Here is a 16,567-nt window from a genome sequence, read left to right on the forward strand (position 1 = left end):
TAGGTACCCAGACCCCTGTGCTGTAGGCCTACAGATGTCTACTGTGACTTAACATTGCGATTGTTGAGGAAAGAACAGGCCTGTAATGAAATAGTAGGTCAAGGCAGGGAGGTACGTGCGGCCCGAATTTCGCGTGCTTCAGCAGTTCTTTCAGTGCAGCGAACCAGTGAGCGAGGCCTTGTTCGGTAATATAACTCCTTCAATGAAATGAACCGATGTCGTGACATTAAATCCCTTGCACTTTCTTCTTCGCTGGCTTTGTTTTTGCTCCGACACTGGCCAAATCATCCCTTTTGTTAACGACCTATATCACGAGGTCTCTGCTCACAAGACCTCAGACCGGGTCCGCTGATTAGATGGCGAGCAGGAAGAAAGCACACTAGAGAACTTGGAATGGGCGGGAAAGGTTGGAGTTGATTGACGTCTGGTTTATTCATGGCAACTCGATGCCTGTTACGCAGTACTCTGCAAAACACTAACATAAAACGCTGAGATAAGTGCTGTTTTTACTTCCGTTTTTGCTGCTCATTGCAGGCTCCGAGCGTTTCTTTTGCCCCGTCCGTCGTATGCGTAGGAGAGAACGCATGAGGAAGGCCTGGTGTTCTTTGTTAATCGAGCAAAAGGATTTTGCTTATTCTCTCCTCAGGCCGAGCTCCATTCGCTGCGGCTCACAATTACAGCGACTGCTTTCTTGGATGGCGCATCGATGAAGTGGCTTTCCCTGTTTCATCGTGATAACTGCACGATGCGGGGAATATAACTCTGGAAAACAAGTCTGTTTCCGTCATGCTCTGTTATTTATCAACTTTACCTAGCTATATGCAAGAATATCGGCCGTAACCGCACTTTATGAGTGCCTTCAAACATATGAGGTCGACTACCGATTTGTTATGCAGCTGGAAATACATTTTAAGAACGCTACCTTTTTTTTTTTGTCACAGCACGTGTTCTTTCTTTGTCATGTGAATAATGAATTGTTCTTTAGATACGTGCTTTGCGATTAATTATAATGCCTGTTTATTTCCCCGAAATTTTGTTTTTAAATAGCTGTCCAGGCGCACAGAAGCGACAGCAAGGGAGTTGAAAGATATTCGCAAGACACTTTTCCTAAACATGAACCGGAAGCGAAAATGTCAGCATATGAAAACCATAACATTCATTTGGGCTAGTTGGTGAGTATGCATATTTGTAAAACAACGCGAACAACGTCGGACAAGGACAAGGAAGACACGGGACGAGCGCTGCCCGTGTCTTTCTTGTTCTTGTCCGACGTTGTTCGCGTTGTTTTGCAAATAAGCACATGAAAAGCCAGTTGCATCGAAACTTTACTCCCAGACTCTTGGTATTGGGTAAAGTTGCCCTTATCAATTTTTCCTTCCTGTATATTTCTCCGCTTGTTCCTAAGGGTTAAGTTTTCTTGTAACGGTTCATACGAGCCTGAAGTCAGTTTTATTGCAAACACAACCTTGCTGAGTATCGTGAAGGCCAGTTAATTTCTGCACAAACCAGCGTGGTCTAAAATAGTTAGCAAATGCTGAATTTCAATTCATTTAAGCATCACCGTGTTAACTGAGCAGAAACATATGTGCCTTTGAGCGCCCTCTGTAGCATAAATTCTTGCTGCGATGTCCTGGATGCATTGTATACGCGTGGTAACCGAGGTAGGAGTCAGAATTTCTTTCTTTCTTTTTTTTTTTTTTTTTTTGCGGCTCAGTGCAGCACTCACTTTTCGAATACTTGAGTTAACACAGATTGTGGTTGGTTTTGCTGCCAGCATAGAGCTCCGCAAAGCAGCAATAGCAGCGTCGTTAAAAACAACAAAAGTAGAATGGGCATATCTGCCATGCGAAAGCTCTCTCGTTAGTGCAGCGGTTTTCTCTGAGATCTCTAGAAACTCTGAGATCTAACAAACATGACCGGACCTGATTCGTATGAGACGATCCGCTCGAATCTGAGCTTTCTGAGCACCCGAACTGCGCTTCGCAGCAAGTTGCCGCCAATCGACCAGTGTAACATGAGACCTTGCGTCGAATCGACTAGCGGAACAAGCATTCTATCCCTCTCAGATTATCTTTGTGACCTTTTCTCGCGAAGCGAAGGAAATGCGCTGCAGATCGATCAGGAGGATTCTCCATCAGCATTTATTTTGCTTACCCTTTTCCTCACTCGGGCTGCGTCGGAAAGTCGTGCTTTCTAGTAATGAGGGGGTGTTGGTTTGCTGATGTGAACCTATTACGTTTATGTGTTCACGAAATCATCTGGTATTCGCCGGAAAATTGTACTGTACCGTCATACCACTGTTCTATCTTCTAACTCTTATGCCGTTTCCAAAGCCCCTTTGACATTTTTTTTTTTTTGTCTTTCATTCACTGTCGGAACTCTGGAGAAAATTATCGATTCAAGTAGAATAAACTCGGACCCATTTCTTCTCTAATAAATTCACTTCGTGCTTCTATCCTGAAAAGAAAATATCCCTGTGGCTTTCTAATGTCGTTAGCTTTTTGGTTATCAACGTATTTTAACCTTGGACTTGTAGTCGTTCAGTTTCCGAATGCTGGAAGGGTAGTTCAGCTTCGTTTTGGCTTCTCCTATGAGTGGTCTTCCGTCGGAGCTATAGGCCGCCCACTCGCGAGTTTGTTGTTGACTGCATGTTAGCTGGGAACTACGCCGATGGCTTGGCGCTTTTATCGCGGTGGGAAGGTCATAGTGCCGCGTGAAAATATTTTCTATATTTGGTAATTTATAAGGAACGGTACAGCTTATGGGATGAGCGTTATCCCCTTTTTGGCGTGAAAAGTAAAAAGAAACTGATAACCTCTCGTCCGACCTGAAAGGTCATGCGTGCAGTGTACGCTTAAAGGCACACACCGAGGTTGAATTTAAATGCACTTGTATCGATAAATTTCAGTCTAAAGACAACAGTAAACAGAACTTTTATAAGCTATAAAAATAAAAAAGATTTAAGTAGTCACCACCTGCAGTTTTTTTTTTCTGGAAAGGGTGTTGTTACGATGTGTGTGTTGTGGCGCGTCATGACCGAAGCTTTATGTAATACGTTATAACTAAGTGATTACTAGTAATAGTTTAAACGCTTTTCAAATATGAAATGTATTGTATTACCTTTTTCAGGGTAGGACGTTCTCAGTAACTAAATTATCATTTTCTTGGGTAATTCATCGATAATAATCTAGGAAAACAAATTGTAACTACCAGCAAACTATCGAAAGCCTGAACTTTAGTTGCAAATCCTAGGGCTAACGTGGTATATTAATTTGCGCTAGAGAACATTAGGGCTGCTGAAAAGCCACGCGCACAGGGATGTCAGGGCTTGAATTCTAAGATGCCTGCATTTTATTAAAGCCCCTATCTTTTTTATTAAATGTCATGCTGGATGTGCCAGGGCGACAATGATCTGCACGGCCTAGAAACAAGCCGGTATTTTTTGCCAGAAGTAGTAATTAAGTGCCCATGTCCAAAACAACCATTGTTGCTCAGGCTAATTGTATATATGCCAAAAATGGCACCGACCCGTCTACGAATTTCGCACAGTATTGTAAGCCGCTTAACATATTTTTGGTAATTTTATTTTGTATCTTATACCTTCCATCCCTTCGGTTGTCCCCATCCGCCTTCCTTTTTTTTTTTTTTTTCAATTTTGGACGGATCGATGCTTCCTTGAAAGTTTTTGTTCAAACTTAGGCTCTACGCTAAATTATCTAGCATACAAGAGAGGCCACAGAAGAGCGCACAACAAACAGCTCTACGTAATACTGTATGGCTCCCACTTGTATCTGCCCAGATTTTTTTTTTTTTTTCGACGAAGCTCACGCTGTATGGCGCAAGGTGACCGAACAAATGTGCCACACGTCATCCCTTGCGTTACTGGCCAAAACATCATAACATAACCAGGTCTCCCCGAAATCACGCAGTTGTGTCTTACAACAATATTCTCCATCGATCTCCACCATATCACGCGATGTATTGCCTATGGAGGCGGGGCTCGTGCACACTCGCTACATTAGGCGTGCTCATTGCTCTTTTTTATATAAATTCGGCTTCTGCCGCAATAGCAACAAATCGTCGACAGTCGTTGGCCTGACCTACATCACTGACATGCCTCATTGGCGGCATTCAGCCATTCACATTACCTCGCTGTCTAGCCATTAAAGCCGCTAGAGTTTGCCTCTTTTGGTGCATCGTGATATCTTTGCTTTCTCCTACGAGCGTTCCACCTGACAGTTCGATGCGTTCTTCTGGTCGTTTTCGGTCTTCAATGATGCAGACTCGACGACAGCCAGGAATATATGACCGCGCATCGTTACTGCATGGATTAGCCTTCGCGACCAATTATGTGTCCTGGATGCGGAATGCCATTGCTTGTAGGCGGGTTCGCTACCTTCAGTCGCAAGCACTACACTTGTGACGACTAATAACCTGCGGCACCACATTTTTCTACTCCCTTGCGCAGGTGCGTCACGTGGCGTCGTGCATGTCTTGGCCCGTGCAAACAGTTCGTGTGCATCGGTAACGCCACTGACAGTGGTACCTGCTATGGTCCAGTCTGCGACATAGATGGCCATGATCATCCGAGTGTGTGCACCCTGATGACCAAACGCGGCGGCCACCCTACCCCGTGGCTGGCGCACAGAGGTCCCTGCGAGCCCGGCTGCCGCTCCAAAGGTTCCGTGTGCGGCCTGGACGGCGAGACGCACGGCAGCGAGTGTGCCGCGTGGTCGCAGCGGGTGCTAGTCGATTATCGTGGACCCTGTCTGCACCGGCACAAGCCCGACGAGTGCGACCAGGTGCGCTGCCCGCCGCTGCCCTCTGGTGGATGCCCCGTGCCGGTGAAAAGACTGCCTGGTACTTGCTGCCCTATCTGCGGTGAGCACCATCGCGCTTCTTGCAGTCGGTGTCAGGCTACGTGCGTCTTTCTTCGGCTGGATTCGTTAGCCAGCGCTATCTGCTGAAAACGGATGCACGTACGGTACGATACGATATGGTACGCCATCCAAACCAAGGACTCAAATTAAATGTGGCTAAGATATGATTGGAGTAGTTTGGAATTCGATTGGTTCCACTTGGTCTCCGCTCTGTTACAATTGCTTCTTGGGGGCTTCCAATATAATTTTTATGACGTGTACGGCATGATATAGTTTATGATTTACCTGGTTTAACGTCCCGCTATACACGGATAGCGTAACGTCGTATTGAATACTTTCGGTAATTTCGACTACCTTATGTCCATCGTAATCGCACAGTGCACAGGTATCATATGTGGGACGGTATTGTTAGGTGCAGTGTAATAATATGTAGGTTTCGACTACCAGCGGTTCTTTAATGTGTTCTGTCGCAATCAGAATATTGCGGAATGTGGGAACGCTCGGCAAAACTTGGTCATGCGCAACCTCAGGGTTAACGCCTGCTCTTTTGTCACTCGCAGGCATCTCTGTACCCGCATTCCTACCTCGCGGATCGTACGTAGATCGGGTCCATTGTCAAGTGCCGCTTCTTGTGGAAACTGCCACCACCCCGTTTCAAAAGGGGCGCTTTTATTATCCACTCAATCCATCAAGTCAGGCACTGTGGGTAGTTCTGCACTAGCTGCATGCTGCGAAGGGTTAGGCAGAAAGTGGGCCTCTTTTCAGTGCGCTGGCATTCCATATGAAGGGATGGAATGGCGTACATTAATTTTTCACCTGAGACAGCAGTACCAGTACATATGGCGAAAATACCAGCGTTGTCGGTGTGAAGTCTCGGTAACTAAAGCCTCCACCCTCCTTAAGTGCCACCCGCTACTGACCACCCAAGCCAGGGGGCTGCCCACTATCCACCATCATCCGCCATCCATTCGTCCAGCCACTTTTACACATCAAAAGCACCATCATACACACACCAGTCCAACCCTGCCATCCAAAAGTACCCCCCCCCCTCCCCCCATCACCGCTACCATCCCTGCAGCCCCTAGTTAGGTGGTTGTCCCTCCTACCTTCACCCTAGTGCCACCTGCCCATCACCAACAGACTTACCGTATGCGATGTGCTGGGATTTTTTTGGAATGTGAAAGCGGCCGTGGTTTCGAATGGGTAATGGGTGGGTGCTGTCTGTGGATGGTGGATGTGAGGTTAGTTGCTGCATGCGGTGTAGTCGCTTTCTGAAATTTGTAAGTGGGTTGGGGGTAGTGAGTAGATCTCGTTATAAGTGTGAGATTGAGTTTTATCGAAGCCTGACATCAAAGGGGCGCATAGTGACGGTTTCAGTCAGTTCCGATCTACGCACGCTGCGCGTAAGGAAGAAGTGAGGGTACTGAGAGACCTGCGAGGGGCGAAAGAACAGGCATGAGCCAGTAGGTGTCATGAAACGCAGTTTTGCAAAGCTTTCTTGCGTCTCGCAGTGTTCTGATCGCGGCAGTGCATTCACCTCGCACAGCACATGAATGGTGTCAGTGCACATTTCTCCTTTGTGGCCTCACAATTCATATTGTCATCCATCGTGGAAGCTCCCTCCAACATCGCCAGATTCGTGTTCAAAAAGCAAAGACATCCTGAAATTTGCTGCAAACAGCACCATTGTTGCAGTAGGTGAACACGGCGATCATCTCTTGCGGCTGGATAAAAGGTTATCAAATATCTAGATGTCAGGGCGTCACTGAACTTTTGTGTGGCATGCGTGCTGCAACAGCTGCTTCAAAAATGCTACCATGGACACAGTTGTGGTCATTAATAATGCTTCCTAAGGCCACGTGCAAAATAAAACAATGATGTTTATAAGATGTTCGCCAAATCGGCGAACCCGACTGTCTCCCACGATAGTCCTCCAGTATGGCGCACTGCTGTGCAAGGAAGAGCGCAGAAGAAGGAATAACAATAAAGGATTTTGCACATTCAGTAAAACCACTTTTTCGCACGCCAACTGCGCCAACTGTCACCTCCGGTGAACTCGTCTAAGTTGTGCCGTTGGACAATTTGGCGACCCCTTGAACGCTCGGCTATGACAGCATTTTAGCGCGAAAGTTTTGCAAAGTGTTAGCTATTAAGACTTTTCTCACACCGTTGCTGTCTCTGTCCGGTGACCACAGGCGTTCATCCACCGGTAAAATAAGCCTTCCTCCCAATGAGCCTAGCACTTCCGACCAAGCAATTCTCCCATATGAGTCGTATGCGCGAATCATCAGGGTATCCGCTTGCGATATGAGTGTATCCACTATATAACACATCAGCTGTATCAAGCCTACATTTTTTCGTTATTAGAAACCAGCCAGCGCTGGATCATTCACATTTCATACCCATAACCGTCCTGTGATTTGTTTTGTTCTGCTCACTCAGTAAATAACGCTGGCACATGCTCTGTAACAGGATGGGGCCTGCGGCTGGTCCTAGATCGTCCCTGGCGTGACGGTGGAAGCGATGGTGAGGTAGAGCGCCCGCTGTCTGTCCTGCTAGAGTGGCTTCGTGCGCAGCTGTCCAGCACCCAGTGCGACCTGTTCGGGCATCTGGACACCGCTCTTCCGGGGTTCCTGGTGATACTAGTCATGCCCACGTCTCGACCCGCGTCGTGGACTCTCTGCCGCGCCGAGGCGCAGCGCCTGGACGCCCTGGTACGAGTGAGAAGTCCAGCGTTGTTCAGCATCGTACCCATGGAATCCGTAGCCGGATCGGCCGGGCTGCTGGACCAAACCTCGGAGCCAACTTCATCGGCGCCTGGTGCAGGCAGGCTAGCCACGCGTGCATCATTGTTGCTGCTTGTGCTGCTGCCTTTGCTGGTAGTTGTTGCGGCATACCCCTCCCCCGTATTCGAGTCGAAGGTGTCTACAGAAGCAGTCTTGTCCCGACCAACGCCAGCATCCTCGCCGCACACCGCTTTGGCAGCGCGGACAGTGAGTCGCCAAACTATATTCGCCGTCTGCCGCGAGCACGGCTGATCCCCGGGTGAGACAAGACTGAAGCCAAAACACAACACTGAGTGCAGCTCACTCAAGATTCATGGGCGACATAAAGCGCTCAGCTGTCCACGTCGTGGACATGCCGCCGCTATTCTGAACGGCCTCCTTGCACAGGCGGTGCTGGCATCTTGAAAAAGACACGTCGAGAGGCCATGACAAACTATGACAACTAGTGGCGGGCTGTTTCTCGCAATCAGGGCACCTCCCGTTCCTTCCAGTGTATCAGATCCCTTCATACATGGTTTCACGCAACGATGTCGCGCGAGGGAGAACCGTGTGCTGAAGTTGTTAACCATGAGGACCGCCACTTTATATACCCCACTCTGGAGTTCCAGGTACTGCCCATCTATGGCATGGTCTTCCCAATTTGCTGTTCTGCTACGAGCACTGAGCCCGGCTTGGACCTTGAAAGCTTCGTTCTTTCGAAAATATTTATTTCGCACTTGTCCACGCACAAAAAAGCTGTTCTGTGACCCACATCTGAGTACCATCCTTCTGCTATTTATTATAGACAGGGTTTTACCCAGGAGAGAGAAAGAAAGACAGAGCGAGAGAGAGAAATATGCTAGAGCAAATGTGAGAAATAAAGAAAAAAAAATTCCCAGCCCGTACCGCCGGATGGCACAAATGCTTAGATCAACAATTCCATAAGATTTCGGACAGTCGTCAGAGTTCAGAAAATGAAAATTCTCTAGCCATGCAGTGAAAAGAATTTCGGGGCTGACCATAGGCGGAAGAGAAACAGCGCCAGCAAAAAGGAGCACTAGCGGGCCTGCTACCATGTGGCGTAACAAATCGGCGCTCCTGTCACGCGCTCTTTTCGCAGAACCGGCCTTGGAGGCTAGCAGGCAGAGAGCATGTGATGGAGGTACCACTGTGCTGTGTCACGTGTTGTGCAATATAATATTCTCGTAGTAAGTGGGAAATGTCTACCCAACCTGCCTGCGTCTTTGCGACCAAGCCTATCATCGACTCACCGTAAAATTGAGTGCTGACTCCAATGCTTGTACTATTGGGGACAAAAGTCTGTGGACCATGCAAACTGCAACTAAGGCGCATCACTTTCGTATCGGCGAGTAGTCTCAGACAATACTTTTCGATGTAAAAGTTGGACTTCGGTTCTTGCTAGAGAAATAAGATGATAATCATTTACATTGCGCTCCTAGTCCAAAATCGCCAGACGTGTGGTCCAGAGACTTTTGTCTCCGAGATACATTTGCGATGCTTTGTACCTGTGTGTAGTGTGTATTGTATCGCGTCACGTTTAGCGCCAGAAAATCACGCATGTGCAAGCAAATTTAATCCAGCTGTATACACCTTGTGCTGGCTTGCACCGGTGGTCACTCCGAAACGGTTTTGTCATGAACATCTGCAATCGGCATGATGCAGCCTCACAAGTAGCAAAAACCACATTCTGCGACTGATTTATACATCTGCATGCTGCTTTTAGACTATTCACTTGTGTTTTTCATCCCTCCAAAATGGCAATGGCAACTGTACAAAATAAATAAAAAATGGCAATATGGTGGGTTTTAATATCCTAAAGAAACTCATGGGGCTAAATGAAGGACGCTGTAGTGAACTGTCCGGATTTTTGGACCACCCTGGTTCTTCAACTCGCGGTAAAGTAGCGCGGCATAAGGCCCTTTTATAGTGAAAATTTTTTTTTTCAGACACGCGTGGCTTCCCACGTGTGGTGGAGGATGCGTAAGTGTGGCAATATTTTGTTTTTAGGGGGGGGGAGGGGGGGGGAGCGCCTAGATTTGATTTGGCTATGGGGTTATGAGAGGCGCCTCAGTGGAGAGCTCCGGAAATTTCTTCCACCTGAGGTTTACACGCACTGACATCGCACAGCACACGAGCACCCATTGAAAAGTGGCCGCCGCGGCCGGCATTCGATCCCGCATACTTGGGCACACAGTCGAGTGCCATAACGACTGCACCACCACGGGGGATAGTACCTAAATTTGGAAATGACTGCTGATTTTGTTATAGTCAAATTATGGTGGGCGCCAATTTTCATCAAATTCGGACGAAGACAAATTTTGGGGGTCTGGCGGGTCAAATCTTTGGGGCGGCCCACCTAAATTGGAGGTCATCATTGAATTTACCATACTCCTATTTCGTTATAGTTACCAATTTTAGTCATATTCGGACGAGGTCAAATCTCGGAGCTCCAAGAGTCAAATTCTTTTGCGGACGTCGGGACGGACACTTCGTGTGCGCGTTTTTCTGCGGCATGAGCCTATTAATGCATGACACATTAAACTTGGCGCAGCAACGGAAATCAGATCATGGACAACATGTAACAAATTACCTTGCGATACTCGATAGTTTGGTTGTGCTGCAGCTGGTCTCCGTCGGTGAAATTAACCGACAATAGCTTTCGACATAGCTGCAGTCATGACATGGGAGCATAAGCGATGCCGACATGCCTTCGTGTAGCCGTTTCGAGCGTATACCTTTCCGCCACTTCCGCCTCGCGGGAAGTTCGCATTTTTTTACGTCTTCCTTTTGGTGCATTCGCCCTTCCTTCCCTGTGCAGTACGACCGTAAGTGCGACTTCGGGAGGAAAAGTCCGCCTCGGAAAGCTGGACAGGTCACCACGCGTAGCTCTGCAACTAATACTGTTGCAGAGCTAATACTGTAATAGCGTGGCCTGTAACTAATACTGTTGCAGGCCACGCCTCTGCTCGTTCCGCCAAAAGGGACGGTATGATATAGAGAGCTTGCACGAACGATGAAACGAACCAAGCAACCGCGGAGCCGCTCCCGACTTAAACCGCAAGACTCGCGGAAAAATGACGTGTACACACTTGGTATTTGCCCAGCCTGCTATGAATGAAACGTCTGTTGATGAGTGCAAGCCATTCTCGCCGGCGACGTTCCGAGAGCTCCTTAGTCTTGTCACATTCCTGCAAGCGTACCTTTGGTATTTTGAAAAACCGCAGTCGTCTTGTCCGAACTTCACAGCTTTTGCGCTTTAACCAGCGTTCGGTTGTGACAGCCCACGGCCGTCCCGTAAACTATCGCTATGGCACTATATTTGCGCGGCTTGCTCCACGGTCGGCTGCGGCACTGTACAGGAAAATGGCGGACTACCCAAGAATGCCCAGAATGCATAGCGCTTTCAGCGTTCGTACAAGCTTACTATAAGTAATATTTCCATGTTTATGGTGTTCTTTTTTTTAGATTCGAAGTATATTTATTTTGGTATTTTTTTTTTTTTTGCCGGCTTTACTCGGTGTTTTTCTGGTGCCTGGCTTTCAATATGGAGTGAAATCTTTGATTATCGAGAGCTAGCGACTCTAGAATTACTGGAGAAAACAACCCAACTCTATTCAACGCATACCAAGCTCTCTACACAATGAAATAAAACAACAGCAAGTGAAAGTAATAACTGCAATGCTACACTTTCCTGAACAAGAAATAATACTTCACGTTACTAAAACAAACTTCAGGGGCCACTTAAGCTTTGCCCTTAATGGTGACTGGAAAGTGTTACTGGCTCCCGTTTGCCGGCTCCCTTTGCGGATTCTCTTTTACGTACACGAAGTTTGCAGCTAGCTTAATCACTAATCTTTTAATTTATGCCTCTATTATCCTACCCATACTCACTGGCGTATACAGGCGTAAGCTGCCATATTACATATACGACTACCCGACATCGACATAAGGAAAAATTACGAGGGACTTTAGTGACTAAAGTAGTGAAAGGCGAAAGCCTGAGTGCCGCATTCTGCTAAGCAACGAGCACTATACAGTAATTAAAAAGTCACTGATTAAATAATTAATCATACAATAAGCAGATACGTATTTAATTATTTAGTCAATAATTAGTAAATAAAAATTAATAATTAGTAATTAGTAATTGATCTTTGATTGGCATATGGTCATATAAGGCACGCATTTGCGCATACTATGGTGGTGCTCTGTGATTGGTCGATACCTCTATGACGTCAGCCCGCCTCAGCCAATCAGAGCCGCCGCAAAAGCGGGCACATTTTGTCCACGACAGCATGAGCCATTAAAGGCTTTCGCCTTAAAAGCTTTTACCAAGCCGTAAGAACGTGCCTACACTTTGATTAAAGGCAGCGAGGGATCCACTGGTCCTGTAGCGACGAATTCCAATGTTACTCTCGCAAAGTCCCAGTTGACAGGGCCTGTCAGCGTGGTCATGAACTGGAGTTTCGTGACGTCACGCAACCTAAAGACCTGGTCATGGTCATGTGCCCAGTCATGTCACCTACCAACAGCTACCCACAACAGGTATGGCACGCCGGTGATTTTTCGCTCACAACGCCGACGTTGACCCCGCCGACGCCGTATTTTATGCAGAACGGCACCTTTAGATATCGCGTTAAAAATTGACATGCACATTACGACAGATTTGTCAGCCATCAGGGCACGCGCTTTTTGCGGCGCAGAAAACGCAGGCGAGAAAAACATGTTCTACGCCTGCGTTTGACCCGGGGATGACAAGAAATCAAATAAAGCTTTCAACAATACCGGCCATTTTCGCTGCGCGTGCTACAGGAGCTGCCAAGGCAAACTACGAGATGGAACTTGTTGATATACTTTTCCAAAGAGGCAGTTCCGCAGAACTCCCGACAGTCAAAATAATGCACTGAATTATTTTTTGGTATCATTAGTGCTTGTATGAGGGACGCTGTATAGTGCAGAACTCGGGTTTAGTTTCGCCGCCATCGAAGCCCGGCCGCCGCGGCCACGTTCGACCCCTATGTTAAGCTCAGTACTCGAGCTCGCTAACCCCTCAGCCACCGTGGCAGATGCAAAAGAGGGCTTTCCTAATACCTGCTGCACAAGACGATGTGGGGAGAGGTACAAGAACGGCTACATCAGCGAGAAACGCAGCCGCAGGGGGCGTTTTTTTTTTTTGCCTAATTTTTCGTGCTATAAGCAACAACGCAGCCGATCCAAAACTTTGAGAGCACTGCAGAGGTCTGAATTGCAGAAATGCGAAAGCATGTGCGTTGGCTGCTCTTTAGTAGCTCATAGAGAGTCATGACAACACTTTTGAGTGTCATGACTAGACACTAGTCGTGGTAATGACTTTGACTGACTTAAACAAGTCATGGACTCCATAGTCATGCACACTGGATCTCCGATCTGAGTGACTCGTAACCAGTGACTATGACTCATGACTAAACTATGATGCATGAAAGGATATTTATATTCCTCTTATCATTGCCATTGCATACACATTCGTGACCCTTAGTGGGACGTCATATCACAAGTCTCATTTCGCTTCCACATTTTTTTGCTTCCACGTTTTGCGAGCACGTTTTAGTGTTTTCTTGCAACATAGCGCTAAACAGACAATGACACAGCGAGACACACAGGACGGGCGCTATAGCACCTGTTCCGTGTGTCTCGCTGTGTCATTGTCTGTTTAGCGCTATGTTGCAAGAAAACCGTCACCAACTCACCCAAGCTTCCACCCTGGTACACGTTTTAGTCTTTGTATTCCGCTTCAAACGAAAAAAGTCTGAAATTTAACATCGGCTCCAGCAGCCGATCGCCAAAGCCACTGAGAAGGTTGCGCGCGGCTCTAAGGTTTGATTTTAATCTCTTCTACGTGCGTACAGGCTACCACCAGCGTACGCGAGCCATAACTGATACATTTCCAACCTAAACACTCTGTCAGAGAAGCGCGCCTAAACATATATATTCCGGTCAACAAAGTTCAAAGAACAAGATGAAATATAGCCGCGAGGCAGAAGGCTTATGTGCAATCATGAAATGTGCATAGTTTGCTCTCTAAAGGCACTCTCCATAAAATCCGGTGCTGTGGGCCTGGTGAGCCAAAATTTACGAGAGCGCCCTTGGTTTGTGGTATAATTGGCAAGTCACTTAGCCAGGCACTGATTAGTTGGCGGGCTCTGTGACGTCACAAGAACACGGAGCTAAATAGGGCTGCTCCTGTGAGACGGGAATCGAACCCGGCCACTCTTGTATCCCGAGTCAAACACAGGGATATCCATTCGGCTTGGTTGAAGCGGGGCTTTTATATATGTCGGGCCGTCTTCGTACGACGCGGCATCTTACGACTGTATACGCTAATTTTACGCATGTATGCGTAAGATAACAGAGGCACAAGTTAAGGGATTAGTGAAGAAAAGGAAAAAACATCTAAATGAAAATTGACACTTTTTAATAAAAATTATTTAGCCTGAGTTTCAAAACCTTTGTCTGCTATTCTGCGCAGAGAATAAAATACCGAAGGAAAATACTCCCGCAGAGAGGCCTAAGGAGTAGAAGGGATAGCAGGAGGGAAGGGAAAAAAAACGTGCTAAACCTTGATTAACCTACTGTGGGAATGCATTTTTGTCGCATGAGGTCCGGAGCTTATAATGCATACGAGAGGAACAGCACAAAGAAATATGTCACCACAAATAAATATTTGTCCGTTCTTTTCCGTTACGCCACTTGTGAGCACTCACGTGGCCGCGGCGATGACGTAGCATGCACCATATAGAATCTCCGCCTGTTATCGGAGACATTTATATGTGCAAGGACATTTATATGTGCAAGCTAGTATACTGCGCACGCGCCAGTTTCACCTGTGCCTTGCGACCGCTTCTCCCCGCACTCGCTTCTTCGGCCCCCTGCCAGCCGAACCACGAGTGACGTCAGTCTCGAAAACACCTGACCACCTGCTGCAGCGTGCCAGCATTCCTCCTCCGTCTCGCTGCTGGTTTAAGCGGGTGACCTCGTCTCCACATGACAGCCGCTTAGAGAGGATTAATAAGCTGCTTAACTTCGACTCGCTTCATCTGTCTAGCCATGGTTGATGCGGTGCCCTCGAGACGTCAGGCTGAATCGGACAATCTTGTTGATGTATTCCAGCGCGAGGCCTAAAGAGCTTAAGCTCATTAATTAGGTTCAGCCTGGTTGGACCCCCTTCAATTTTTATTCTGTCACTATCCAATCGTGCCACGTGTTTCAGTGAGGTAGGTTTGGTGAATGCATGCAAAGCTGATGTTATAGCGTTGGCATAGCTATACTAACAGATATTCTATGCATGTGGTGAGCCAACTAAGAATACAAAGTCAATCATACACGAATAAGACAATACGCGGCAACTGCAAGCACGTGGGAGCGCGGACAAGAAATCGCGGGCGGGAGCTAGCTATACGAGCACGTTCCCGAACGCAAAAGACAGCGCATAATGAAGAAAGACATCCTGCACACTCCGAAAGGATTAAAGGCGACGTTTTCAAGAAGTCTCTTTGTGGCTTGGAAAGGTATAGTGTATTTATAGAAAAAGAATAGACAGGAAGCTCTCGAACACACTGCAGTTTCTTGCCAGCACCTCAGGATGGCCGGGAATTGAGGTTTTTTCTTTTGCGCAATTATGTTCTTCGGCATAAGGGACCTAAATATAATGATGCAGACCTGTTGCACCTATATATGCCAGCTCTTAGTGGTGGAGCTCATCTGTCCATAGTATTGTATCAGGTGGCCGGGTAGGGTGATAAGTGTGGCTTCGAAGACGTAGCTTGAGTGCCGCGCAAAGACCAGGATATGTTGTTAGGAAATGATTTGAAAGGAAATGATTAGGCAGGAAACTCTTGAAATCAGATTCCCCGCACTTCAAGATTGCCAGAAATTTGGTGAAACGCGTTAAAGAAACTACAAAATCGTGTCAAAAATACGTCAAATTATTCTATAGTCCTATCGTAAATGTCAAATATTCTGTAGTTCTTTACTACTTGCCAGTAGTACATTGATTTCTTTTTCAGTAGTAATGTTCTGTTGTCTGTAGTTCCGTAGTACTTTTCGGCTGTAGCTACAGAAAATTTTGATGTTACAACAGAAATTCCTGTTGTCACAAGTTAACTGTCGAAAACCGCCCAGAAATTCAGTCGTGACAACAGAAGATTTTTCTGTAGTTTTTTTTTTTCGGACTGAGAATCATTTAGTTATTCTCCTACCATGCTTCAAATATTCAAGAGGCAAGAAAATACTAGGAGCCATTTCTAATCTATAAATTTAAAACATTTCAACCACCAAAAATAAATCTATGAAAACAATTATAATTTCTGAAATATATTCCCTCTTTCCCATAATCATTTTGCAAGGTATGCATGAAACTGCACTGACAAGTGTATAAGGGTATAGTTCGCCGCATCCTTGACGCGGCGAACTAGGAAATAATAATTGGGTACAGTACAGGCGCCTTCTGTGCTTTCGCAGAAGCATGCATGCTCGCCGCATGTACTGGCCTAAGCGAGAAGGTGCAGTGATGTTCACCAACCTCACTTTACCATGAGTCAAAGATTCCACGAGGGGCTGAAGCTGTGTCCGCAGACGACTCACGTCTATCTTCTGTAGCCAGGAGAAGGAGGCATTGGGCCAGCATCCTTCCTACTAACCCCACTGTAACCCACATCACCAATTCAAAGTAATTTTTGAAGAAAATATTCAAGGAAGTTCAGGGTATCCAGGGAAACCAACACCGCATACACTTTTTACTGGCGGCTACTTGGTGGGCGCGCTATACTGGAAAAAAATCCTGACACCCTCTCGCCATGGTAAAGGGATCTTTACAACACAGAAAAGCTGCTCTACAAATATTAAGTCTTTTTGTTCGGCTTCGCGTCA

General features: G+C 46.8%; 1 protein-coding gene across 1 annotated transcript in view; it reads left to right on the plus strand.

Moving 5' to 3' along the window:
• Positions 1-9,461, plus strand: part of Reck (Reversion-inducing-cysteine-rich protein with kazal motifs) — a 55,048-nt gene extending 45,587 nt beyond the window's left edge. The window contains exons 14-15 of the mRNA XM_084594514.1: positions 4,469-4,881; positions 7,353-9,461. Coding sequence (XP_084450640.1) covers positions 4,469-4,881; positions 7,353-7,918 — 979 coding nt within the window. The 3' untranslated portion in view covers positions 7,919-9,461. The remainder of the gene's footprint in view (positions 1-4,468; positions 4,882-7,352) is intronic.
• Positions 9,462-16,567: the final 7,106 nt, after the last annotated feature.

Source organism: Amblyomma maculatum, chromosome 2 (genome assembly GCF_055883805.1).
Source record: "Amblyomma maculatum isolate TAMU_Amacu chromosome 2, ASM5588380v1, whole genome shotgun sequence".
NCBI classification, from domain to species: domain Eukaryota; kingdom Metazoa; phylum Arthropoda; class Arachnida; order Ixodida; family Ixodidae; genus Amblyomma; species Amblyomma maculatum.